Consider the following 27,926-nt stretch of genomic DNA (forward strand, 5'->3'; position numbering starts at 1 on the left):
TCCATTTGTTGGGGACGTTCCATTCATCAATCCAAACCCTAAGGTTGACAGCTTGGCTGCTCCAGTTCCACAAGTAGCCAGGCTCCATGACATCTCCTCTGCAGTTAGACCTGTATTGATTTCTTCTCATAAGCCATCTACCAGAAAAATATACTCTAGGAAATGGAGAAGATTTTCACACTGGGCCTCCAAATATAGATCCCTTTACAGCTCCCATCACAGCAGTGCTATCATTACTCGCTAAACTTTTTAACGAGGATGCAGCAACAGCTAAAATTAGAGTCCAGCTAGCCGCTATATCTAACTTTCATAATGGGGAAATGGAACTAAACATCATGTCCCACAGACTCTATAAAGCCTTTCTAAAAGGGACATTCTTGCTAACACCTCCAGTAAGAGAACTTCCAGCTCTATGGGATCTAAATTTTGTTATATCCCCTGTAATTTTGCCTCCCTTTGAACCTGCATCATCATGTGACATAAAGTTTTTGTCAAAGAAGACACTTTTTTGGTGGCCATTGCCTCTGCCAGACGAGTATCTGAACTCGAAGCTCTAGTTATATGCCCTCATTACATAGTTTTTCACAAAGACAGTCTCCTTATGTACTAATCCTTCCTTTCTACCAAGTGTGCTCAGAGACCAGTCTAAATCAATCTATTGAATTACCAGTGTTTTTCCCAAACTATGGCAACAGGGCAGAATATAGATTACACCAGTTGGATGTACATAGTTGCGCTTCTACATGCATAGAACTAAAGATTTCAGAAAGTCAGACCAATTTTTTGTGTCTTTTTTTGGGGGAAAAAAAACAAAGGATTACCAGTCTCAAAAGTAACACTTTCAAAATGGCTCACAGATTGTATTTCCTTCACATACAACTCTCAAAAGAGACAATTACCAGGCAAAGTGAAGGGCCATTCCACAAGAGCTATTGCAACTTTCTCTGCCTTCCAGGCCAGATTCCCTTTGGATTCCATTTGTGCAGCAGCAGCAGCCACATGGGTAAGACCTCATACGTTTTATCACTCATTGCAAGGTAGACGCTGCCTCCCGGAACAGGTCTTCATTTGAATTCACTGTTCTGAAGAGTTTATTCCCCTGATCCACCCAACAAAGAAGGTGCTAGGGACGCTGTCCCAACCAGCATAGAATGAAGGCGAGATAGGACAACATAACATTAAGAAGTTATGTACTCACCATAAAGTTCCATGTTTGTTGTCCATCTCACCTTCATTCTTGCGTTCTTACCCTCCTTCCTTCTCCTTTGCTCCTGGAGGATCGAGCGGATAATTCTTTTTATAATTGGATTATGGAGTCTCTGATTCCCTTCTGAGTCTTATCTACACAAGTTGATTTATTCTTACATGGTATTTATGCTTTCTCTTGCAAACAAGATCTGGGTAATCTTCCCTGAGCATCATGGGATAGGGCATAGCCTCGAGCCAGTGGAAGCTCTCGAGCTTTAGAATTAGGCCGAGTCAAAACCGATGCTCCTTTCCGAACCCAACCAGTATAGAATGAAGGCGAGATGGACAACAAACATGGAACGTTATGGTGAGTTCATAACTTCTTATTTCTGAAAGCTAAGCAGAAATATTATCTAACATACTGATTGTAGTCTGTTTTATTTATTTATTTATTTTAATCCGGTTTACCTGGCTGCAAAAGAGGAGCTGGTATCTCTGATTAGCCCTGGGTCTTCTGAGTTTACTCAGACTGATTGAATCACACTCAGCATGTTTTCCTCCCTTCTTCACTCCCCTCCCACCGCACCGACTCGTTATCTACCGCCTCCCACTTAGACACATGTATTCCACTTTCTTCCATAATGGGAACACATACCAAACTTCCATATACCATTATATTCATTGCTTAAAAATGTCAAATAAAATGTCTTTCCTAATATTCTGCTTTTTCCTACTACTGCTAAACTCATCCAAGCATTTACCAGTCTCACATCTTCCTCTCAAAATAAATGCATTCCAACACCATTTACCTCAAAATCATTAATGCTAAATTGTCCAATCTCGCCTTCGTTCTTGCTGGATGGGTTTGGAGCCGATCCTCAGCTCTGGCTCAGCCACATATTATAGCTTTAGAGCTCTTTACTGGCTTGAGGCTACCCTTTATCCCAGAAAGCCCAGTGCCTGCTACCCAGATCTTGTTTGCAGCTTTAGCTGCGAGCTTGCGATTAATACTGGCTCAGGCTTAGTATAATTTTTTTCTCTCTTTTAAACTAAAATATTGTGCTTAAAATATGATATAATTCTTCTTTGGTAGTAGTTTGTAAGTTTCTTTTACAGTAAGCCCCCTTATCTCATCCTTGTGCTTTATTTTTGTGCTGTGTTGGCCGTTGCCCCTTAGTCGTTAGGCCTTCTGTTATTCCCTGAACTCGAGAGCCCCCCCCCCAAAGGGCAGCCGTTTAAGTTAGAGGCTCTCCTTTAACGTCTTATTAATTTTTAGTTTTTTTATAGTAGTTTGACTTTTACTAAAATGTCTAAGGAAGTTAAAACCTCTGGTTTTAAAAAGTGTGACTCATGCTGTCAGAAGATGTCTCTGACAGATGGGCACAATAGTTGTGCTATTTGTCATGCCTTTAGTCCAAGGGTCCTGCAGGAGTGGAATAACAAGCTTATCCTGTGTGGATTATTACAACAGGATTCTTCGGCTAAAGCATCTCAGCCAGGGAAACCTTTGAAACCAGTCAAGCCGTTGGCTCCTTGTTCGGAACCGACCTGTGAGCTTGACAAACCAAGCGTGTTGGTGCCGGCTGGCACCGACAAGATTACCCCTCCGTTGGCTCCAGCTGTTACTTCGGAGCCGTCTCAGAGCCACAAAAGAGCTAGGTCTCCTTTGGAGCCAATTCTCTCTGTGCCACAATCACCATTACTCCAAAGCAAGTCCAATCATCGCTCATCTTCCCACTCCTCTCGATCCTCGAGGTTATCGGATCAGGATGTGGTGAGAGTGGTCAGTAGGTTGCTTAAGTCAGAGGCCCTGGCTAAAATGCTTTCGAGCCTACCTCAACAGGCTTCGGCTTCATCTGTTTAGATTTCGATTCCTCCTCCGACTATACTTAGTTCCTTCAGCTCCAATGACATCCTCATCGGCTCCAACGTTGGCTCCAATTACCTCGATTCTTCTATCGAGTTATCTGGGCGGCAAAGCGCTCTCGTCTGCTCCGAGGTGGGAAGTGGCATCCGGACCCTTGTCTTGACCCCCCCCCCTCTCGGAGTGTTGGCTCAGTTGAGTTCGGCTCCCACATTGGCCTCGGAGCTGTCGCCCTCGGCGCAGGGTGGTATTCCTGTCTCTTCGGAGCTGGATCCCTCCTAGTGTCGAGACCGTGATGCTTTTGAGGTCATGCGGAGAGTGCCGTCTCCACTCTTGGTTCCATCAGCTCCGTCCCCCCATGGTGCCTGAGACAACCTCTGCTCCTCCCCCAGCCCCAAAGCGTAGGGAGCCTATGCCCCAGGACACCCCATTGGGTGAACCCGCTTCTTCCGAAACCTCCCCAGAGCATTCTGAGCAGGCTCCCCGGAAGAAAAAGTGTAAGAGGAAGCATCTAGATTCCCCTGAGTTTGTCACCTCAGATACAGACCTGGATGAATCAGAGGAGTCCCCAAGGTCCCCCTCTGAAAATGTTTCCTTTTTGGACATCCTTGAGATTTTCTGGCAGATGTGTAGCTGGTTTCCCTAGCCCCCTCTGAGGACGAGTTTGTATACCTGGATGCATTTGGTTCCCGACCTTCCACCTCCTGGGTGTCTCCGCCTTTTGATCCACTCATGTCTGTAGTGTCTCATAAGGCTTGGTCAGCTCCAAATTCCATGGAACCTGTCCCGAGGAGACCCGATAAATTCATCACAGCTCCCCAGGACAAACAATTCTTAACTAAAGGTGTCCCAATTGATGCCATGGTGGTAGCAACAGCCACAAAGAGAGAGTTAGCTGAAACCTCCTCATCTGTCCATCCACCGAATAAAGACTCTCGGACGATGGACAGATATGGGAAGCAAATGTTTTCATCAGCGACCTTCTCCCTTAGTTCCCTGAACTATCTTTCCCATTTTACTAGGCTTCAGAGGAATCTCCTAAAAGAGCTTGGATATACAAGATCCTACAGCTCAGGGAGCTTCAGCCAAGGTAGCTACCCAGCTTGCGACTCTTAATTCAGTAGTCAACTCCTCCATGAGGCTTATTTCATACGCAGCCGATGGAGCAAGTAGAGCTGAGGGAACAGGAGTAGCTCTTAGGAGACATTCTTGGCTGCGGCTGTGTCAGTTTGCAGAACCTTTCAGAGCATCCTTTACCAATACCCCTTTAATGGCTCCTCTCTCTTTGGGCCTCAGGTGAAAGACACGCTTACAAAAGACAAATGGGTACTAGCCATTATGTCCGGAGGTTACAATATTCCCTTTCATCAACCCCCTTTTGTTTAAAAATAAATCCATCCCAGATGCTGCACCCAATCTAAGGGATCAGGCAGTAACAGAAGTTTCAAGACTGCTAGAAAAATGAGCCATCCAGGAAGTCCCCACAGACCAAGTAGGATCCGGAACTTACTCAAGATTCTTTTTAGTGCCTAAAAAGACTGGGAACTGGAGACCAATTCTGGATCTCAGCAGGTTAAACAAATCTCTACAAAAAGAAAAGTTTCGGATGGTAACACAGCAGTCCATTCTCTCCTTTCTGGGTCAGGACAATTGGATGTGCTCCATAAATCTTCAGGACGCTTGCTATCATAAAAATGGACAGACGGCCCAGGAGATTTCTACGCTTCCGGCTAGGGGCCAGTCATTACCAATTCAGAGCTCTGCCCTTTGGTCTCACCACAACCCCCAGGGTGTTCAAATGCACGGCAGTAGTCACAGCTCACCTGAGACGTCAAGGATTCCAGGTGTTTCCTTATCTGGACGACTGGCTCCTCACTGCTACCACCAGGCAACAACTTATAGAAGCATGAGATTACACCATCACATCCTGTGCTTAACTAGGCATCACAGTAAACTTCGAAAAATCTGCCTTGTTGCCCTGTCAATCTATTACATACATAGGAGCAGAGCTAAACACAAGAAAAATGATGTAAAATTGCCTCAGGAAAGAGTTTCCATTATTCGTTAACAAGTGTCACTTCTCCTGAGGAGCAAAAGAATTCAAATCAAATATGTTCTTCAAGTTCTAGGGTCCATGGCAACATCCATTCTTCTAGTCCCCGTAGCACGCTTTCACATGAGAATCCTTCAGTGGCTTGTTTTCACCCAATGGTCCTTCCAGGAATTAGCCATGCCTCTCATGATGCTAATTACGGAATCGTGCAAAAGACACCTTTCCTGGTGGATGGTCTCCCCACTAGTTTCTCAGGGCAGACCTTTCATGCAACCCCATCCGGTTGCCACAGTGACCACGGATGCTTCCCTGATAGGGTGGGGAGGACATTATGTAGGGAAGACAGTCTAAGGCACTTGGCAACCTCACGAGTACCACTTGCACATCAATGTCCTGGAGATGAGAGCGGTGCTCCTAGCACTGCAAGCTCTTCAAGACTCTCTCCCTGCCAGGACTATTGCAATGCAGACAGACAATATGTCAGTGGTTTGGTACATCAACAAACGGGGCAGAACCAGGTTTTACCCCTTGTGCCAAGAGGCCCTCAGACTGTGGCAATGGGCGATTTCCTCCTAACGTTTTCTGATGGCAACTCATATCCCTGGGACATCCAACGTAATAGCGGACAGGCTCAGCAGGGCTATCCTCATGCCTCATGAGTGGTCTCTGAAACAGGAAATTGTGGATCTTATTTTCCGCAAATGGGGCCAGCCTTGCTGCAATCTCTTTGCCTCTCCCCTCACCAACAAATACAGCAGCTACTTCTCCCTTGTTCCTCCTTCAGGTCAGACACCCAGGGACACACTAGTCCACGATTGGCCTCAGGGACTCCTTTATGCATTTCCCCCCTTCCCCATAATTCCAAAAGTCATTCAGAAAGCAAAATCGTTGGGTTGCAAAATGATCCTCATTGCCCCCTATTGGCCTCAACAAATTTGGTTTCCGTTCCTTCACCCCCACCTTCTAGCTCAGCCTTGGTTTCTGGACCCAGTACTGGACCTCTTGATTCATCAGTCAGGTGGGCTACACCAATCCCTTCAATCTCTCAAGCTCACAGCTTAGTTACTCCACTTTCGATCCTTGCCAGGCTCCCCAGTATTTCCCCAGCAGTGCGTGATGTTATTGTTTCTTCCCATAAGGCAAATACAAGGCAAGTCTATGCTAGCAAATGGAAAAGATTCTTTTTCTGGGCAGATTCTGGGAATTTAGATCCTTTTACAGCTCCTGCACACGATATTTTGGATTTCCTAGCAGAACTGTTTCATTCTGGTGCAGCAGCTGCTACTATCCAGAGTACAACTGGCTGCCATTTCAAATTTTCATGTCGGAGTGTCTAACTCTAGCATAATGTCTCGCAAACTCTGTAAGGCCTTCATGAGAGATACATCTCTACTTAAACCTCCAGTGAAAGAGCCACTTCCACCTGAGGATCTCAATTTGGTTCTTGCCTCCTTGATACTGCCACCCTTTGAACTAGCAGCATCATGTTCCTTGAAATTTCTCTCTTGGAAAACTCTTTTCTTAGTTGCTATTACTTCTGCCAGATGTGTTTCAGAACTTCATGCACTATGTGTTCGCCTTCCATACCTAGTTTTTCACAAAGAATGGGTTTCCCTGAGAACTAACCCATCTTTTCTACCTAAAGTTTGTTGAGACCACAATTTGAATCCGTCCATTGAACTCCCTGTTTTTTTCCCTAATCATTCCAACAAGGCAGAATACAGATTACACCAATTGGATGTGCATAGACAATTGCGTTTCTATCTCCATAGACCTAAAGAAGTGAGAAAATCAGATCAGTTGTTCCTTTCATTTGCTAACAACAAACAAGGCCTTCCAGTTTCTAAAGTAACATTGTCAAAATGGTTATCGGACACCATCGTCCTTACCTACCAATTGCGACAAAAAGATCTTCCAACAAAACCCAAAGGTCATTCAACCAGGTCAGTAGCTACTTCGGTAGCATTTCAATCTAGATTGCCCATAGATTCAATTTGTGCAGCAGCTACTTGGGCAGATCCTCATACATTCATTTCTCATTACAAAGTAGATGTGGTCTCCCGGGGCAGAGCTTCCTTTGGTTCCATGGTTCTGAAGAGTCTGTTCCAATGAGCCACCCAGGATTGAGGTGCTAGGGACGCTGTCCCATCCAGCAAGAACGAAGGTGTGATTGGTCAACTTAACATAAAGAAGTTATGTACCTACCATAAAGTTCCATGTTAGTTGTCCTTCATCTCGCCTTCCTTCTTGCGTCCCTCCCTTTTTCCCCCTTCCTCGAGGATTGAGAGGAGTTTCACCGGCTAATTTGTTTTATTAGTTGCTTCCCAACCAAACCATGACAATTAACTGTACATCCAGGTTTATTAATGGATTATCTTCTATAATTATGTCTAGTGTGAGCTATCTCAAACGAGATCTGGGTAGCTGACGTTGGGCATTCTGGGATAAGGGGTAGTCTTAAGCCAGTAAAGAGCTCTCGAGCTATAGTAAGTGGCCAAGTCGGAGCAGAGGATTGGCTCCGAACCCATCCAACAAGAAGGAAGGGGAGATGAAGGACAACTAACATGAATGTTATGGTAGGTACATAACTTCTTTTTCTCTCTCCAACGTCCTGTTCACTCTACCCTCCAGTACAATACAAGTACCTTGACACTCCTTCCCTCCACTGCTGTCTTATAGACTCCTTATCCCGTTCTGTACATACACAGTTCTGGCACAACAACTGGCATCCATGTACAGTTACTCCCTAAAACTTCCCAAATTCTTCCTAAAGTTCACACCCATACTCCTCTTTCTCTTATGTAGTAACATTGAGTCAAATCCAGCCTCAAACATCTTGTCCTGCTTCCTTGTTAATGCACAAAGCATTCAAAATAAAATAAACCAACTAAACTCTCTTATCTCTATTTGCAATCCCCAAATCACTGCTGTCACAGAATTCTGGCTTAAGCTACAAGATCTCTCAGTACACCACTTTTTCCCAGGCTATGATTACTTTCTTGATGCCAGGCCAAGATTAAGGCAAGGAGGAGGTGCTCTTCTTTTCAAGTCAGACATCAACATACAACAACTTTCTCAAAGTAACACCTCTCAGATTTACTTCCAGACTGGTTAGTAACATAAATCTGTTCTCCATTTAGCTCCCTGATTCTTTTGCCTATCTCCCTCCTCCTGCTTCATTACAAAAGCATAATAACCTCCTCTGTTCAGAGCGTCAGAAATCGTATTCTTCTTGGTGAGTTTAACCTCCGTCTCTTTGGCCCCTCACAAAACTGCATACTTGAGATTCTTAATGTATTTTATCTCCTATAACTTGTCTCTGAATCCACTAGACCCAAACCTTCCTCATCACGTTATTCACTGCTTGATCTAATAATCCCAGACAGCCCCTCACTTATTTCTTGCATCTCTATACCATGTCCCAGCCAAAGTGATCACTGTTCTGTAAGCTTCAGTGTCGACCTTGATTATAAAAAGTCCCATCCTAAGCTCCTTAATTCCCCCTTGAATATCAAGTAAACCTTAACAAACTATAAACAGATCTATCCTCTCTCAGCTGGACCCCTATACTCTTCTTCTCAGCCCCTAACAGTGCTGCTCAGCTCTTCACCCAACTTCTGTGTAATCTACAAGACTCTTTCTTCCGTATATTCACAAGATTGCATAAGCCCAAGAAATACACTTGGCTCACTTAAGCACTCAGAACCCTCCTATCTCTCAGAGACAAAGCATAGCAATCCTAGAAGTCTGACCCAGCTCTTTGTACCAGATAACACTATACCCTCCTCAGAAACCTGTCCAAACAAGCAGTTAGACATCATAAGAGCCATCATATGAGAACGCATCAGTCAAAACTTTTTCACTCCCTTAAACATTACTGGGTAGAGGTCAGCCAGTTAACGGGTTGTAAAACTTTGCCTAGTGCTCACTCTTCCTGCTCTTCTCTCTCATCCATAATCCCTCCAACAACTCACATACTTCACTCCCTCACGCAACCTTTCTCTCACCTCCCCCTTATACTCCCCTCTTCTACTTTAAAAAGATTATGACCAAAGATGATATACCTCTCCTTGAAAACCTAAAACTTGACTCACCTGCAAGAAGAGAGACGGTCTCCCCCTTGTTCATATCCCAATGTAGGGAGTACATTGTTAGTCCTCTACTACACATCTTCAACCTTTGCTTAACTCAAAACTCTCTGCCCAAAATATGGAAAACAGCTAAATTCATACCTCTCTCCAAAATATACAACTTCAAGCTACCCAGTGATTACTGCCCAATCTCAAACCTCCCTACCCTTAGAAAAACTGGTCTATAATCAACACTCAAAATTATATAAGTGAAGATTACCTTCTCTCTTCCAAGCAGCATGGTTTATTTTCCAACTGCAGCACTTCAGACCTTCACTGATCATACCCTTTCAACTGTGGATGAAGGCCTCCTTACTGGTGCATATTTCTAGACCTTATCAGAACCTTTGACCTGGTTGACCACCCAATCCTATTTAACTACCTCACTAACAGTGGGTGTAGTCCTGACGCTATTCCTTGGTTCCAAAATTACCTATCCAACCTACATTTCAAAGTAAATTTTAACAGCAGTACATCAGTCAATATTCCCTTATTTAAAGGAGTCACTCAAGGCTCCATACTGGCCTCTCTTCTTTTTTCCATTTTTATAAATAAGCTTACAGTTGACCTTCCCCAACTTCCAATTTCACTATACACTGATGACATGGTTATCTTCCGCTTCAACCACCCAACTCACTCAGTTCAACATGATTTGCAAAATAATGTTGTCTCCTTCATTAAATGGCTCAATAGTAAAAATATTGTCAATTCCTTAAAAACTAAAACTATGCTCTTCGAACTTCCACTAAAAGGCAAAAGAATCTCAACTAACTTCTTATTCATGACCACCTTAACAATGCCGTTGAGCATATTAACACCTTCATGTACCTAGGAGTCTGGCTTTGTCATTTAACTTCCACCATCATCTCAAACACCTGGGGAAAAAGATAAATTCCCTACTCTTCTGGGCCAAAAGATTCTCCTCTTTCCCCCATCTAACAGTAAATGTTATTGGCAAAGGGATTCTTCTAACCCAGCTTGAATACTGCCTACCTGTTGTAGCAACTTCTTCCAAAAGAAACTTTACCACCATTCACATTATCTCCATCTCCATTTGCTGCTTCGTTACCTCTTCCCCAAAGTATGAACGCCATTGCCTTAACACTAGCCAAAGCCAAATGGCAGTTGGTTTAATAACAAGCTAATCTAGTCTTTGGCTTCCAACTTTCCTGTCTCCTGAAAGAAAACTCCTGCCCTTATTTCCTCCAGTTTATTTAGACGGCCAGCATCACATTAACCTTATATGTCATAGCCACTCAGGACCTGTCTTGCAAGCACCTAAAATCAGACTTCAGTGCACTGAACACTCCTTTTCTACACTTGGAAGCTCTGGATGGATTTCCCCCAAATCTTAAAGGCCTTTCCAACTACTCCTCTTTTTGGGCAGAACTTAAAAACATTTCACAACACAAACTGCTTGTAAATGCTTTGCATCAGGTTATATAATCTTGACTTCCTAATCTCTGACGCATACTTGCCTGTCATTTTCACTTCAGCATCTCTTCTGTAATTCCTAATATGTTGCTACTGTAATTGATGTAAATGTACATGTTTTTTTCTGACTCATTATTTTTCCATTGTATACTTAACTGTCCCTTTGTTTTATAGTGTGCTCTTTTACTGTGTACATTTTTATTTTTTTCCTCTTGATGTGTTTCACTTTCTGGACTGTGACTGAAATTGGTTCAGTGGGATCAGTGGTGTACCCCAATTAACAAATTGTATAAATAAATACCAGTTCCAGACACTTCATTTCAGACTTCTCTGTGTTTGCTATATTTACTAAATGCATGTACAGAGTAGCTGCAAAATCAGAGGTAACAGAGAGCCCCGATTTTTCCATATCTGGTGACTGACACCTAGTGCCTGCTATGGTTCAGCCTATAACTGTAACAAGCGCACTTCTGATTAGAACATTCCACACCGTTGATGTTATAGTAAACCATATACAGTCAGATTTTTGCCTCTCCCAGCTGTTCACATTCATCATTTGCAGTTTGGATACTTCTTTGTGGGGGGGGCTTCTTCCAGTAGAGTAGAATACTTTCCCCTTCATTCCAAGTCTGCATTGTACTGAACTCTATTAAAATCTCATCTCATCTTTGCCTCAAGGCAAAGGACCTCATGATGGTATTCATATCAATGGTGACCCACACCAGCGTCCACATGGTGTGGTTGGACAACAAATGTCCAGTGGTACTACATATCCGTGCCCATGTCACAGCAAATTCAGATTTCCAAAGCATGCAAAAAGCACCTTCAGTGGTGAAATGGATCTCATCACAGGGTACCCATTTCAGTTCTTTAAGCCCATGGCAGCTGTCATTATGAGCATGTCTGCTGTAAGGTAGGAATGGGAGATAAATTACAATAAAAGATTGTTTGTTGTGTCTGGATGTCCACTGACTCCACTTGTCATATCAGCATCAGACGGATGAGGCAGTACTTCTTTCAGCTTTTCAGGACTGCTTTTGTGTGAGTGTAATTGCTATACCCTGGGGACAGCATGATAGTAGTTTGGTACATCAACAACGAAAAGGTATACAGTCTTACCCTTGTGTTGGGAAGCCATAAGAAAATAGTATGAGCCATTCAGTCATTTAGTTTTAGGTGGTGAATTGCATTCTTGTTAAGGCTATATGTCCAGTGCACAGTCTTGTTTGTTTCACATGTGGTCTCTGAATCCTTTGATGCAGGAGTTGTTTTGCAGGTGAGGCAAGCCTTCCTGCAGTCTCTCTGCTTCCTCAGTCAGTGCCAAGTGTAGCAACTGTTTCTCCCTCACCCCCCACCCCAACAACACACTGAGGGGATACTGCAAAGTTTCTTTGGTCTATAAGTGGCTCTCTGGACTCCTCTGTTCTTTGCTTTCCCCAGTTTCCCTTATGATGAGTCCATTTAAAGATCTAGGCTACAAAGGGTTTAATTCTTTCTTGTAGGCCCTTACCAGCTTCTGCAGGTACGACTCCCACCATTGCTCCTGCCTCATCTGCTGGAGAAGCCTTTAAGATTGTCCTTCAAAAATGTTACTCAGTCACCTGTCAGGCAGATATCACCCAGACATTTTTTCCCACAGTCTTACCATACAGCTTCATCCATTCCCATAGTCAAGAATAACCCTTCACTTTCCTCTGAAGTTATTTGGATTGTATTTACTTCTCAGAAGCCCAGCACAAAGACATAGAACTGGTCAATTTCTGTATTTGTCCAACTAAAGGATGTGACCCTTTGTCAGCCACTGTTGAATCCATTCTGAATTATCTTTGAAATTTTTGATTTGAAGCTAAGGTATTTTTCCATTTAACTGGCGCAGTCAGCCATTACTAATTTCTGTAGTGACTACACTGTTATGCTCTTTTAGCACTTGAAGTTTCCAAAGCCTACTCAAAGGGATCTTCCTTGTGCCACCATGAGAACTATAGTTCATACTGGTGAAACTAACCTTTACACTCCTTTTCAATCTTGCAGTTTCAACAGATCTGAAGTATCTTTGATGAAAAACATCACTTCTCGATGAAGTGCTAGCACTTGTTAAGTCCCCCATATCGAATTCTTAATAGGTACAGGGTCACAGTCTACATTGCTATGGAAACTCCTGCATTCTGTTTGGAGTGTATTTATCAGAGAGAGAATCTCCATTGTATACATATACATTGGCAATATAGACTTTAGATTGACAGGATGAAGAAATAAGTTGTTTAGCTCCTTTTCCAAGAGAAAGCTTGATCATAAAGTGTATGCGATTACTTCAGCAAAATGGTTATCAGACTATATATAGATTTGCTTAATCAGTATAGTGAGTCACTTGCTATATATAGTACCAAAGGCTCATTTAGTTTGAGCATCTGCTACTTCTACAGCCTTTTTTTTCAGAATGCTGTGCTGTGTAATATATGTGCAACAGCTTTTTAGTGTATCATCTGTATTCTTGGAAGATACTATTATCTGGATGCAATGTCCTGTTTTTTTTTTCTTTTAAAGCCACTGTTATTAGAGAGCATGTTCCAATGGATAGAACTCCTTAGGAAGATTTGCTTGAGACTCTGTCTTGGTTTATAGAGGTGTGACCTCCTGTTAATCACCATAATGATATATCTGGTAGAGCAGGTCCATCCTGTCTAACATGCCCACTTTTATTCCCCCAACTTGTGGCATCTCTGGTCTTGTAGCTCTCCATTCTTTTATTGTAAACAGTCTGTTGTGAGAAATGGGGAGGGTGCTAGTCAGTAAGAAAAAGTTTTACTTGCCTTTGCTTACTGGTCTTAATGCCTGCTGACTGTTGTCATACTAGTGAAGAAAGATGGACCTGCTCTTTCAGATCATCATGGTAAGTACTTAACTTCCAGTTTTCAAACTTTTCTGTGATTTAATTTTTCCAGTTAGTATGAATTTGCATGGACTTGAAATTGTATTTTTTTTCCATTTTGCAGGTGTATGGTGCATTGCAAATTATTTGCAAGGGGAACCCCTTTAAGCTTGAAGTGCTTGTGGATTCCTGGCCTGACTTCAAGACTGTGCTTTGCTGTCCACGGAAGGTATTGTGGTAGTTTTCTAAATAGGCTTCACTATTATGTACCTTGATGAATAACCAGGAAAGGCATATCTGCAATTACGTATTTGAAACTCTGGGAATAGCAATTTTTTCCCTTTCCTGTTTAGTGTAAATGTTTTGCAGTGAGCATTTTTTCTTTAGCTTATTGTCCACACATAAAAGTAATATGGCCTGGTTCAAACTCAAATCTACTACAAAAGAGAACCCTTCATACAAACCAGAAACGGTGAAATCCTTTCTTCATAATCATTTGCAGTTGTCTAGAAACTTTAGGCATGGTTAATTCAATTTGCATGCACTAGAAAATATGATTTGGAAACTTGTTTTTATATCTAGTAGACAAATTATTGTCAAAGGAATGACATGGTTGTGTTGTCCTGTTTTTGACATCAGTGTGTTACCTCAGTCTCACACCATGTGGTTTCTAACATTTTCAGCAGTGTTTGCATTTTCATTCTGACTCTGCAAATTTACAGCATACCTCCATGCTGATGTCCTCCAGCTAGGAGTAGACTTAGGTTGTGAGCTACTGTTAATCAGACTGAAAATGGTACTGCCATGGTTTTTCTGTCACTTGTAGGGCAAAGAAGAAAAGTACTATTTGTTCACAGTCTACACAGTAGCAAGAGTTATGGTTAAAGTCTACACTGTATTTAAGTGGATGTTGAATCTCCCGTGATATTAGACAGCAATGAAAGTGAACTGGAGTGCACAGGTATACCATTTACTGTACTACATTTTTATGGGTATTTGAAATTTAAATTATTTAATTAGTAACTTAACTGATTTTTCTTTCACATAATGTAACAGGTGTTTGCAATGGCGTAGCTAGAGTTTGTGCCGCCAGGGATGTCTTTGAGTTTGCTGCCCCTCACAAATTCATGGTCAAATGGGCCCCCCCCCATACACAGCCCCCACCCCCACATACACGCAGCCATTCCAGTGCCTCATTACTTGACTGTTTCTCCCCATTTATCATAAACACTGTAATGTGCATACTATTTTATGCTTTACTTCCGCAGTGATTTGGATTTAATTTAAAACTTTTAGTTTAAATTTTATAACAGAAATACTGACAGACATCTGCTAAACAAAGCAATACAGTCTCTCAACAAAAACAGACTTAGCATTAAAACTTCTCTGCCCTTGAAACTCACATTCATTGAAACCCCCATTCAAAGAATATGCATCTGAGCAGTGACTTACCTTTGGGCTGTTTTCAAATCATAGACCCCTTGCACACATATTTAGGAACATGCAAACATACATGTATTCTTTCATTCACCTTCCTGATTGTATTAAATTATATTCCTTGTATAATGCAGCACACTTGTTAGAGCTCGTTTTAAATTTATTGTTTTGAACATTTTTCCAGTGAGCAATTAAACAAAATGTATGAACCAATAATGACAAAACTGCCTGATTCAGAACATTTCCATCATAAACGTCTACTCAGCTGCTGTCATTACAATCCACCAATATCGATAAATATGCACAATCTCTACAGAAGTAAAAGTCATCTAAATAAATCCACATTAAAGAAATCTGTAACTAATAAAGAGGTTGCTGCTAGCAAACAAATGTATATTTCATTGTTTCATCTACAAATAGTGGTGTTGACCTTTAAGAGTAAATTGCCAGTGGTACTGTAAGCTGGTAATATTGCAATAAGGAATGGATGGCAAACTAATAATAGATGTCTCCTCCAGAGGAGGACATTCTCAGGACTGCAGTATTCATCCCCATTAAAGTGCAACACAGTACAGTATCAGCAATCCATCTACATACTGTGGGAGTAGAACTGACAGCCTTCTGCATCAAAAGCAAGTATACTACCTATTGTGCCATTAACAGTGCTTTTAAATACTTCAGCACAATAGTGATCTCATTTGCTAAACAACAGTTGCACATTGCAAACAGAATTGGCATAAGCAGCACTAAGCTTCTCTTCTCCTGAAGCTCTCAGCTCCTTGTAAAATGAGCTTTGACACTCTACTATATCTCTCAACTTTGCAGCATAAGAAATCTGGAAAAAGCCAACATTTATTGGGGGGGGGGTCAAAGGCCCAGAACCAGGGACAAATTTTAAGCATAGCTTGTATAATTTTAGAAAGTTGTTAGAATAAAATATTTTGTATTACCATGCATTTCCTGAAAGACAGGAGACTAAAACTTAAATGGCTGTAATTATTTAATGAATTCAGTCCTTATTGATGTGCCAGAAAACTACAAATTTTAAGAGGAGCAGACCGCAAGTATGAGCCAAGCCAAACATTCCAGAAACTACTTGAATCACAAGTGGTGGTAGGGGTAGAGACTTCAGGCTCTTGTTTCTTGTACCTAAGGTACAGGATTTGAGCCCGTGTACATCACCACCAGGTATCCATAACTGGGGCATTTTACAGACACACACACACACACACACACACACACACCCTTACTTTATCCTACACACGTGCACCCCTTACTTACCCCCCCCCTCCCACACACACACACACACATACAGAAGCAGCCTTACCAGACCATTCTTAAAAACAAATGTTACAGTCCCAGAAGTGCTGCTCAGGGTGGACAGCCCCTCTCGCCCTCCCTAGCTACGCCACTGGGCATTTGTGTCGTTTTCCAATGTATATTATCGTCATTAAACAGTAAATACGGTTTTAGTCAGATATTCTTCACATCTAGCTTTTAGTATGTTTCATATTGATTATTTTATTTATTTTACATTTGTTTACCGGGAAAGTCCGAATGGATATATGTCCATTTTCAGCGGAGGCCCGGGGAAAAAAGCTCCAGAAAGCAGAGTACAAATATATTAGGAATGATAGAAACATTTATAGATAATTATAATATGCAGTTTTCAGTAGGGTTACAAACTTAGATAAAACATAGACAACATCAAAATCATGCGGCTTATATATCATCTTGTATATCAAGTGTTCCTGTACTCTGTGCCAGTTGCAAGTCATTTCTGCCAAAGTAGAATTAGTCTGGCAGTACATTTAGTACAGCTTAAACAAGCAATGCTTCAAAACTGCTGTAAACTCTGATTATTAGAGAAAATCATGATCTCTTATCAGAGCTTTAGTTAGCGGGAGGGGGTGGCAGATGTGTAAGGGTGGAGGTTACTGCATACACAAAATTTACTTTCTATTTGTATGTTTTCACTAGTTGTTTATCCTCCGAAAATATTTCAGACTTTCTTCAGTGTACATTCCCTAACTTTTTGTGATTATTCTTCTAAGCAGTTTTTTCTTGACCACTTAACTCATTTTCATTCTGTAACCACGACCAGCTGTATGGAAATGGACGCATAAAATTCAAAAATAGCACACCAGTGAAGTGGAATGAAAAGAACAGCAGGAGATATCGTTTGTAACCCAAAAATGTTTAACATTGGCTTGGAGTTCTTTAGTGTTTTTTTTTTTTTTTTTTGATTTTCATAAGTCTCCCTGCAGTAAGAGTCAACAGTTATGCAGAAGTAGTTTGAGGCTGAGGTTCAAACCAACAGAGCATTCATAACAGGACACAAAGGGGGGGGGTACAAGAAGGGAGATGTCAAATAGTGGAAGAACAGGAGGTTATGTTGGAACAACAAGTAAATGCAGTTAAAACTTTTTTGGTATTAAAATAATGGAAGCGGAGTTATACTTGCTGTCTTATGGGTTAAGTTTTGTACCAGTTGCAGTTTAAACATGTTCACCTTTGTTTGTTTGCTGGAGTAGAGCACTCGTCTACATGGACCCCTTTTTCAGACTTTGCTTGGAAATAGTTAAGCAACTTGTGCAGTCACATGGTAAGAAAATGGCAGCTGAGGTAATCAGACTCTGGACCACAGGAAACAGATGGTTTTAAATTTTTTTCTTTTTTTTGCAAGGAACCTGAATTTATCCATCTCTTTGGCCAACAAGGAAAAAAGTGAAGTGATCGACAAAAGTCATATTAAATCTGATTTTAGTCCTTCTTTTTATCATTCTTTAGCATAGTTTTAACAATCTTGCAGAAGCGTAGCTAGCTCAACCAGCACCCTTGGCCAGTACTGTGAACCAGTGCCCCACCCTCTCCACTCTTCAAGTTCAATAAAGCACTTCATTGTAATAAGCTGATACATTATAAGCAAGCAACTTATTATAGTTAGATCTACACCCCGCACAACTCTTCTATTGAAGAGCAAAAACCTTCCCTCCTGTCTCAACCATTCACTGTGCCTTGCCCCCAACCCTCCCTCAACTATTTATTTTTAAAAAGTAGCATACTGCATGCTACAAAAGAGATACCTAAAAGATAGTCACGTCCTCATCTGTCAGGTCATCCCGAAGTCTTTCTGAAGCAGATGTGGATAGGATGATGAAGTTCCTTAGGTGTCAGATCCAGATGGGAATTTTACCGCGTCCATTTCTCATTGGATCTGTGAGCCTCTAGCCTGTATCTTATCCCATTGTCTCTCCTTCTCCGATCTGCCCAGCAGTTTTGGACCCCTCAGCTTCAAGAATTCCAAGAGTCAAAGCGTCTAATCCAAAGATAGTTAAATCTGTGACTCCAGCTGTATCCCTGACTCATTCGATGCGGATTCCCCTAGAGCAGAACAAGTCTCAGAGTCGAAACATTGGCGCTGGATCCAGGTAGATGGTTTCGACTGCAATGTTTTCGGAGCTATCACTCCCCCTCTGAGCTTTCACCCTGAACAGGTCTGGTCCAACTCCTTTCTCGTGGAAGGAGCCCAGGCGGGGTCTGAGCTTGGCAGCAGCTGGACCTTTGACTCTAGTGAGGCTAGCAGCGGTTCTCCCAGTCCTTCTGCCTTTGAGGTGGTGGAGAGGGCTTTCTCTCACCTAAGAGTTTGTTCTACTGTTGCATCTTCAGGTCTTACCACCATTCTGAGCCTAATCAACCTACCAGTCTGGGACAGCTGGCACATAAGAGCTTCCAGGCAGTTCTTGTGCAGGAACTTCGCCTATCTTCTGATATCTGTTCAGATCATCCCACTGAAGAGATCCCCTGGAAGGAAGAGATTGTGCAAAAGAAGGCATGTAGATTCCCCTCAGGAATCTTTAATCGAAGACACTGACTTCCGTGATGGGAAGGGTCCACAAGATCTCCACCAGAAGACATCTCTTTTAGAGACATCCTAGAGAGCCTTAGCCAGAAAAGTTGGTGGTCTTCCAATCCCCCTTCCTAGAAGGAGTTGATGTTCCTAGAAACCTTAGACTTCAGCCCATCTATATCTTGGGTTACCCCTCTGGCAGATGACCTTATACATCTCTTGTCTTACTAGACATGGAAGGAACCGGATGTCACGGAACCCATTCCCCATCACCCTGATAAGTTTCTTGCTCTGCCCAAAGACTGTCCTCAATGGAGTAAGGGAGTTCCCATGGATGCCATGGTTGTGGTGGCAGCCACTAGGAAAGAAATAGCTGAAAAAAGCTGTACGTGTTCATCCTCTTAACAGAGAGTCTAGGGCAATGGATAAGTTTGGAAGGGGCATTTACATCTCAGCGACCTTTGCACTATGGTCTCAACTAGTTGGCACATTTTACCAGATTGCAGAGAGACTTGATTAAAGAGCTCTCTAAGTCTGTTCCTCATTGTCCATGTCTGCAGAGGAACATAAACAATTTTTCTTGCAGCTGGTGACCCTTAAATCCATTTCCATTGTGTCCGTGAGCTTAATCTCTCATGCAGCAGAAGATTCCTCATGGGCGGTGGGTTCAGGCATAGCCATAGGAAGAAATGCCTGGATGCGCTTAAGCGACTTTGGGAAACCCTTTACGTCTTCTTTCATCAGTGCAGCCTTTGATGGATCTTTGTTTGGCCCTACGGTAAAGGAAACACACTGCTGTAGTGAGCAAGTTGGAAGGACCTTGTCTGCCCTGGGAATACATTTTTCTATCCTGCAAAGATTATTCTCAAAGAATCAGCATGTAGGTAAAAAGATGCGATTCTGAAAGTAACAAGGCAATTTTCAGGACTCATGACAAGAAACGTCTCTCAGAGGAAGGGGTGAGGGGATTCCAATGGAAGACGCCACCCTCACAGCAGAGGAGGCCAGCAAAACCAAAAGTTTCCAAATTCTTTTCTGGATAAACCCTTTCAGAATTTTTGAAGGGTTGCTTGACTGCTCTTCTATGGAACTAGTCAGGGGGTGCTTTTCTCTGCACCCAGAAGCCTGGGCATCAAACACAAAAGACACTTGGGTGCAAAAAATTATATCCAGAGGATATTTCATTCCCTTTTTGCAAATTCCAATGTCCAAACAGAAAAATCTCCCCACTGTTCCACCCAATCAGTGGGAGTTTGCAGCTGCTAGACAGAACAGTCACCCAAGAGATCTACCAGACCAGAGAGGATTTGGAACTTAAGGTTCTTTTTAATGCCAAAGAAAACAGGGAACATGAAACCCATTCTGGACCTCAGCAGTCTAAATCAGTTTGTAAAGAACTCTAGGTTCTGGATGGTCACGGTTCAGTCCATTCTACCTGTTCTGCAGAAGGACAACTGGATGTATTCTGTCAGTTTCCAATATGCATACTATCACTTCAGAATGAACAGATGTTTCCGGAGATACCTGCTCCTTTGATTGGGGGCCAGTCATTACCAATTCAGAGCCCTGCCCTTTGGTCTCAGCATAGCCCCCGGGATGTTCACCAAGTGCATGGCAGAGGTAGCAGCTCTTCTCAGAGGCTTGGATTCAGGGTATTTCCTTATTTAGAAGACTGTCTCCTCACTGCCTCTACCAGGCATCTCCTCAAAAAGGCCAGGATCTACTTACTGCAGTTATGTAAGTCTTTAGGGATCACAGTCAGTTATGTCAAGTCCCATCTTCAACCATTTCAAGTCTTGGAGTTTATAGGAGCTCACCCAGATACCACCAATCAGTTGGCCTTTCTTCCATCAGTGTACAGTCCTTAAAATAGCAGGTCAGACAGATTCTTTCACACCCTTCTCCCCAGGTGAAACTGGCTCTTCAGGCCTTGGGATCAGTGGCTGTGGCTATTACCTTGCTCCCAGCAGCTCGTTTCCATAAGTGTGTTCTTTAATGGACACTAGCTGTACGGTGATCAATTCTTCTACAGCCTCTGTCCTGTCCGATAAAACTTTCTTGGGTTTGCAAGAATTCCCTTCTTTGATGGATACAGTCCAGCAAAGTTAGTCAGGGGATACCCCTTTGTGTTGCTACCCCAGTAGCCATGGTGACAATGGACACCTCCCAGTTGAGGTGTGGGGGCATTTCTTGGGACAGACTATCCAAGGCATGTGGTCCCCAGAAGAGATTAATTTGCATATTAATGTCCTGGAGATGAGGGCAGTCCTCCTAGCGTTTTGGGCTTTTCAGAACTCTTTCTCCATGGACAATTACTATCCGAAAGCAAAATATTGGTGGTTTGGTACATCAGCAGACAGGGGGACCTGGTCCTACCCCTTTTGTCGAGAAGTAATGAGAGTGTTGCAGTGGGTGATGATCTCCAGTTGCTTTCTTATGGCAATGCACATCCCAGGGAAGTCCAACTGACTGGCCGACAAACTCAGCAGGACTATTTTGATGCCTCACGAGTGGTGTGTCAATCAAGCAGTGGTGGAGAGAATCTTCTACTAATGGGGTCAGCCTTGCTGTGATGCATTCGCCTCTCCCCTGAACAAGTGCAGCAGATTCTTTGCCCTAAACCTCCACCAGTGGCAGTCACCGAGAGATGCTGTAGTTCATGTTTGGCCCTCTGGTCTCCTTTATGCTTATCCTCCCTTACCTCTAATCCCCAAATTTCTTCAGAAAGCACTTTGGTTGAAGAGCAGGGTTATCCTCATTGTTCTTTTTTGGCCTCGTCAAGTATCATTTCCTTTTCTTTGATTTCATCTTCCATGTCCTCCTTGGACACTGGATACCAGTGAAGATCTGACCTGTCATTCCACAGGGAAGGCACACCTGATCATTCCAAGACTCAAGGTGATTGCATGGTTTCTCCAATTCCACTGATAGCTATACAGCCAAGGCTTTCGCTATCATCCCAAAAAGTCTCCATTAGAAAAATTTACAAGAGCAAATGGAAGAGATTTTCTTGTTGGGCTAACCAGAGAAAACGGGATCCTTTTACTGCACCTGTTCCTGCTGTTTTAGATTTTCTTGCTTCAGTTTTTCAAGAAGGGGCTAACTTTTCCACCTTTAAAGTTCAGTTAGCAGCCATTTTTGATGAAAATACTGGAGATGATGCTTTCCCTCTAATTTTTTCCAAGTTATGGAAAGCCTTCCTTAAAGGTACTTTTTAGCTTAGACCTCCAATTAAAGACCCTTCTCCACCAAGGGATCTTATGCGATTACTACAGAGTTGGACTCTGCCTCCCTCTGAGCCTTCGGCCAAGTCTGATCTCAAGTTTCTTTCTTGGAAGTAAATTTTTCTAGTGGCCATCACTTCAGCAAGGTGAATTTCTGAACCAGAGACACACTCCTCAAAATCCCTTTACTTGGTTTTCCACAAAGATATACAGACTTTACATACTAATCCATCCTTTCTACCCAAAGTAGCCTTGGAGGTGAACATCAATCAAGTCATCAGTTTACCTGTGTTGTTCCCAAATATTTCTAATAACATAGGACAAAAGTTTGCCCATACATGTCAAGCAGAGTGCCTCTTTGGCCCTCTTCAGAAGGAACCTTGACGACTGGATGGGAGAAAGGGAATTCACCCCGGGGATCATGTCAGTCGCTCTGCTAGACAGGGGTCCAGGGAAGTAAATAGTGTGGGAAGAAATAGCCAGGGACTTGTTATGGCTAGACTTGTATAGGCCCTAGGGCTGATAGCTTAGTACCAACCTATGAACTGGCCAATTACTAGAGGTCTGTGAGGGGTGCATCTCAACAGAATCATTTTGGATGCTGTTTCCCAGAGTATATTTGCAGTATTATTTCTGCAGTCTAGTAGTTGGTGCACGTCCCCCTGTAATCTGCAGTAAGGATGAAGTTTCTACAGTTCCCTGTCATAGGCTGTGTGGTAGCATGTGGGACGGAAAACTCTTCCCAGTTATTCTTTACTTTTTCTCCTCATTTTCATTAGGGCTCACTAGCATAATTAGTGGATGGTTCTGTCCTTGCCAACATATTTTTGATTATTGCCCTAGATGCTGGACTTCAGCCAGCTGTCCAGAATCTTATAAGACCTTCCCTTGTGATTGCTGGGGCTTTTCCTCTGGGAACATTGTGCTTGTACTAGAGCCTATGCATGTCCTCCTTATCCCAGCACCACCCAGCACCAACTGTGGTGATCCATTCCCCAAGCAGCATAGAACTTTTCCTCCACCTTCTTATGCTTACATTTCTTGTTGTGAATACTACATAATGTTTGTACCATTTTGGATCCAGGAGTGTTTCTGTTTTTATGACCAGGTAAAGGGACTTGAACTTTATCCCTGAGATTGATGAGGACATTGATTGCGCCCCTCCTCATTTCCTTCTCCAATGGATAAAGCTTCTGTTTTGGTAAATCCTTCAGCCTGATTTAGTCCTCTCTAGATTGGCTTATCTTTCCCTCTAACAGTACCTGAGAAAAGAAGAGGAAGATTCTCATGTTTTCTTGGTCAAAGTTACTGTTCCTGAGGAAGCTACCTTTGCAGCCTGGAAATCTACAGCTCATGCTGCTTATAGCAGGACGGTGAGTGCCTTCTTCAACCCCTCTGTCAAGTGGAGTGAAATCATAATTGACTTGCTGGGGCAAATTCCTTTGTCTACTCTACAGTAGTGCATATGCCCAGAAGCCACACCACATTTTCATCCTGCTACCTAATAAGGAGTTAGTTGATTTTGGAAAGATGGGAAGAGGGTGTTCTCTGCCACTTGGGGGGACTCAATTTCCTCCAGCCTCTTTTAACTGTCCAGATTTTATTCTTCCTTCTCAGTTAGGTACTGGAGATGTGGACAGTCATTCCTTATTCTGAGATAAAGGAAGAGATGTCAAGTTTTGCTTGTCACAGTTCATATAGTAGACTTCCATGTGCTTGTTTGTAATTCTGATTATACTGATATTACAAGGACAGGATTGTGTTGCTGAGGCTTTTTGTTGCCCTCTTCTAAGGAAGAGTCCTCACTGGGAGGTGTCCCAATACCTATTTGAAAACCTACAAAAGAAAGCAAATGCAGACCATGTTAGATGGTGTCTCTGTTGCCCCTGTGTGCATCCTGTTTTTCTGAACTCACCCACTTTACTAGGAAGATGAACCCTCTCATAGATTGAAGAGGGGCCCCCCCTTGTATCAGGCAGTCTTGCTTTCTCTGGCTGAGCTGGATGAGTCCCCAGGAGGGTGTCCCTGCTGATTAGAAGGTGCATTCCTGATTTCTAGGACTTTTGTGGATGGAGGATGGCTCTCCGAGCTCACGTCTTTAAAAATGGCCAAAAAAGGAAAACTGCAGTTCTAATGTTGTACAGAAAGCTTTCTACATGGCCCACCTCATAAGCAAGGGTATTTCATCCAGCAACAAGGAGATCATAACATCCCTGTGCTCCTCTATCAGACCCATTATCGAGTGCAATGCCCCCTTTGGCATGTACCTTGCCAAGCACATGCAGCAGTTGGAGAGACCACAGAGGTTCCAGACCAGGAAAATACAGGGTCTCAAACACTTATCCTATACAGATGGGCTAAAATCCTTGTCCCTCCACTCAGTCTCGTACAGACTGCTCAGAGGTGATCTGTGTCTGACATAAAAGGCCACTTCAGACTCAGCCTTGATGGAGTTGCTGCATATCCGTAAGTCAAACTTCACTCACGCAACCTGCACACAAGGTCTCAACCTGGTCTGTGACATTAATAGAACTTGTTGGTGGGATAGATTTGTGTCCCATTGACTCACCCATCTGTGGAATAGACTTCCTGTCCATTTTAAGCAAAGCACCTCACTAGCCCTCTTTAAGAGGAAACTGGATGACTGGATAGGAAACAGAAAATATACCCCTGAGATCACACCTGTGTCCCTGATGGACAGGGAAAACCGGTGCTGACTTTGCGGGAACATGGGTGAAATTCTTGTCTAGACTTATAAGGGCCCCCAGGCCAATAGCCTATTATCGTCCTATAATGCCAGAGATTTTAGCACACCCCCTTAAAGTGATGCAGCTAGGGGCCACTAAGTTTCCACATGGCTTTTAGGACAGTCCCAGACTGTACTCCTTATAAGAGTGTTAGGGGCTGGTGTTCCTTTTGAGAATTCATGCCTTGCATGTGATATAGTGCCTGGATATTGTCACTGGGTATAATTGATGCCTTTTGGCACATCATGTCTGAAGTAAGTACATATATTTTTCATTTTAGGTGAGCACCATTTTCAGAACAAAGGCTGCTATTGTTAGGTCTCTATCTTATGTACTTGGAGTATTCATAGGTTCATAGGTGTTTACTAGGCTAACGACTGCAAGGGCCTTGTTGAGCCTAGCTATGCATCCCAAATCTCTTACAAGTTCTGGTATTTACAAGTATGCTGACTGTTTTAGCAGAAACTGTTACAGCAGTTGTAAGACCTCCTCTGATTCTATTAACTTGTGTGACTGGTTACTTGTGGCCCATTGAGGGGCTTTTCAAGTGTCTTTGGCTTTTTTGGCTTGAGTACGTTTCTGTCTATAGACCTTGTTTGTCTCCCTAAATTGAAGTATAATCTCTGAGCCATACTTGGTGGACTATGACTGGGGCACACACTTCACTGTCTCTTGTTTATCTTTTAAAGGAGGGGGCTCAGGCGCTCCCTGGTGATAATACAGTAAAGTTTTCAAATGTGAGCCCTCGTGACTTTTTGGGCTTCATGATAGGCAGCTGCTGTAACAGATTGCCATGCGAGTAATTGTTTAGCTTTTCCCCCTGCTTTAAGGTGTTTTAAATACTTCCGAATTAAAAAAAAAAAAAACTTGTGTGCCAGCACTAGACATAATATTTCTTTTTGTGAGGCTTAAAGGAAATTGCTTGCGATTTGCAGAAGCTGAAAAGTGTTTTTTTAAGGTCATACTGAACCACCAGCTCAAGTTTTTTGAGGCCACTGCCAATACCTGCTTCTGTATGTCTGTATCTGCTTTTCCCCGTATCACCTTTCGTATCCTTGTTATATGCTTGACTTTATTATCCATCCTTTTATGTAAGTTTAATTTAAAAAGGCCTGTTCCTGTTGCATTTGATCTTAACTAGTGACCACTGTGAGATCATATGGTGAAGGTTGCCTTGCTTTTCGTATTTTCAGAGTTGTACTTTTTTTTTTTAGTTTTAAAATCTGTTAGTGCAGGCACCTAGCAATCTCCTACAAAGTAGCTTAAACATCCAAAAGAGAACAGCCATAACTTGTTTAACCATAAACTTTATTAGAACATATATTAGTTCAGTGGCAGTTTCTTAAAGGTAAACACAGTTTTCGCTATCAGTCCACATTTCTGATTTTTATTTTTAAATGGGAAGGATTTTAGATTAGGTAAGGAGATGTTATACATGAATTAACTTTCAAAGACTTGGTAGTTGACGTTTGTCAGGCAGGATATGAACTGAAAATACACTGTCCTTGAAAAGACCTCCTGGTTGATAACTGTTAAACTAGATCCAGAATATTGGTGTTACCCTGTCAGCAGCAACCCCAGCCTGTAAGCACACAAATAGTTATTCCAACATGTACAACAGTTCTGTTGAATACATTTACAAAAAGCCACCCCCTACCAAACCAGAATAATTCAGGAAGCAATAAGCTTCTCAGAAATAAGTGTCGCACACAACTCAGTGCACAGACCTTCAATCAACCATAATGTATACCATGGACATAGTCACAGTAATATAGCAGTGGTCAGAGTATTTCATGGTGGAACACTTGGGGTTGCATTTGAATTGAGCCTGACTTGAAAGAGCAGACACTGACATGGCGTTCCCTAGAATACCTCATTTATTGGTGACTCTTGAATAACCCAAACATGCAGCTCACTTGGACTAAATAAAATTGTGGCAGCTCCATACCTATATGGGCAGAAAGTAAGTGACATTTTATGCAAGTTAAGAAAAGATTCAAGTTGCTTACATTACAGTAGTTTATGCCGGAATTTGTAATCTTAGAAGACTCTTACTACTTGGCTGTGCAGCAGGAGTATGGTGGTGATTACCGAAGAGCTAGCAAGCTTGGGAAAAATGCATCTTAGTGAAGCCTTCCCATCACTTTATGTGGCAAGTGTTTATTGAACAGAATTGGCAAATGTGTCCGATGGTGTTCAGTGGCTGTCATCCAGGAATGAGATGCATAGTTGACGGCTGCTTTGCACTCCATTGGTTTCTCCTGTTATCTCTAAGACTCGGTACTGAGACTGTTACTGTTTAGATGTCTCTTATAAGTTCATAGGAAAGTACTAGGCTAGCTGTCCTTGAGGGCCATTTTAAACCTAGCAAGTTTCCCTTTTTTTATGCTTGAAATAACCTATCCCATTTGGTTATAGATTGGCCTTACTCTTCCCATGGGTGATAATTATATATTATCCCTAATGAGAATAACCAGAAACATGCCATAGGTAAATTTGAGGGGACCCATGAATGAGATAAAACATTTAGGAGCGGTATCTTTTCTTTAGTAGTACAGAGGGTAGTCCTTGGGTAAAGTTTCTGCTTCCCATCGATAGATCTAAGTTGTACTTGAAAATGGACGAGGATAAACTTTGTTTTATGGGGATGGGGAGTCTGTTCCACAGCAGTATCCTCTGTGAGATATACCAGTCCTTCCTAACCGTTATGTTAATGTGACAGACGTTTATATCCCTAGATCTAGATATTCTTGCTGAATTAAAAAAATAAATAAATAAAAATAAACTCTGGATAATCAGCAGTGATGACTGCAAAATGCATAATATCATAATTACCTCTGTTAAAAAAAAAAAAAAAAAAAAGCTAAGATACAAACCTTTTATTTATTGATATTTGAATCCTGGGAAGGTCCAACTGGATAAGTTTCCATTTTCAGCAGAGACCTGGGGAGAAAAGCTCTGAAGTATTACAAAAACAGTTTAAGAGCGGTAATTTTACAATCTTCAAAAATAATACAAAAACATCTACAGTTTAAACAATTATACCAACTCAAACATAATGTGGCAACATTCATTGGTTAAAAATAGATACAACTTGCATGACAATGACTTAATAATTAGAGAAATGTTA

General features: G+C 42.2%; 1 protein-coding gene across 2 annotated transcripts in view; it reads left to right on the forward strand.

The window, feature by feature from the left end:
* Positions 1-27,926, forward strand: part of LOC122811905 (glycine N-phenylacetyltransferase-like) — a 662,545-nt gene that overhangs the window by 59,954 nt on the left and 574,665 nt on the right. The window contains exon 2 of one of the 2 annotated variants that reach the window (XM_044084060.1): positions 13,663-13,767. In XM_044084060.1, the coding sequence (XP_043939995.1) occupies positions 13,663-13,767 (105 nt within the window). Of the gene's footprint in view, positions 1-13,662; positions 13,768-14,373; positions 14,500-27,926 lie in introns of those variants that run through there. The other variant, XM_044084061.1, reaches the window with a different exon arrangement.

The sequence above is a fragment of the Protopterus annectens genome, chromosome 9.part0 (genome assembly GCF_019279795.1).
Source record: "Protopterus annectens isolate FY-2018-M chromosome 9.part0, PAN1.0, whole genome shotgun sequence".
Lineage (NCBI taxonomy): Eukaryota > Metazoa > Chordata > Ceratodontiformes > Protopteridae > Protopterus > Protopterus annectens.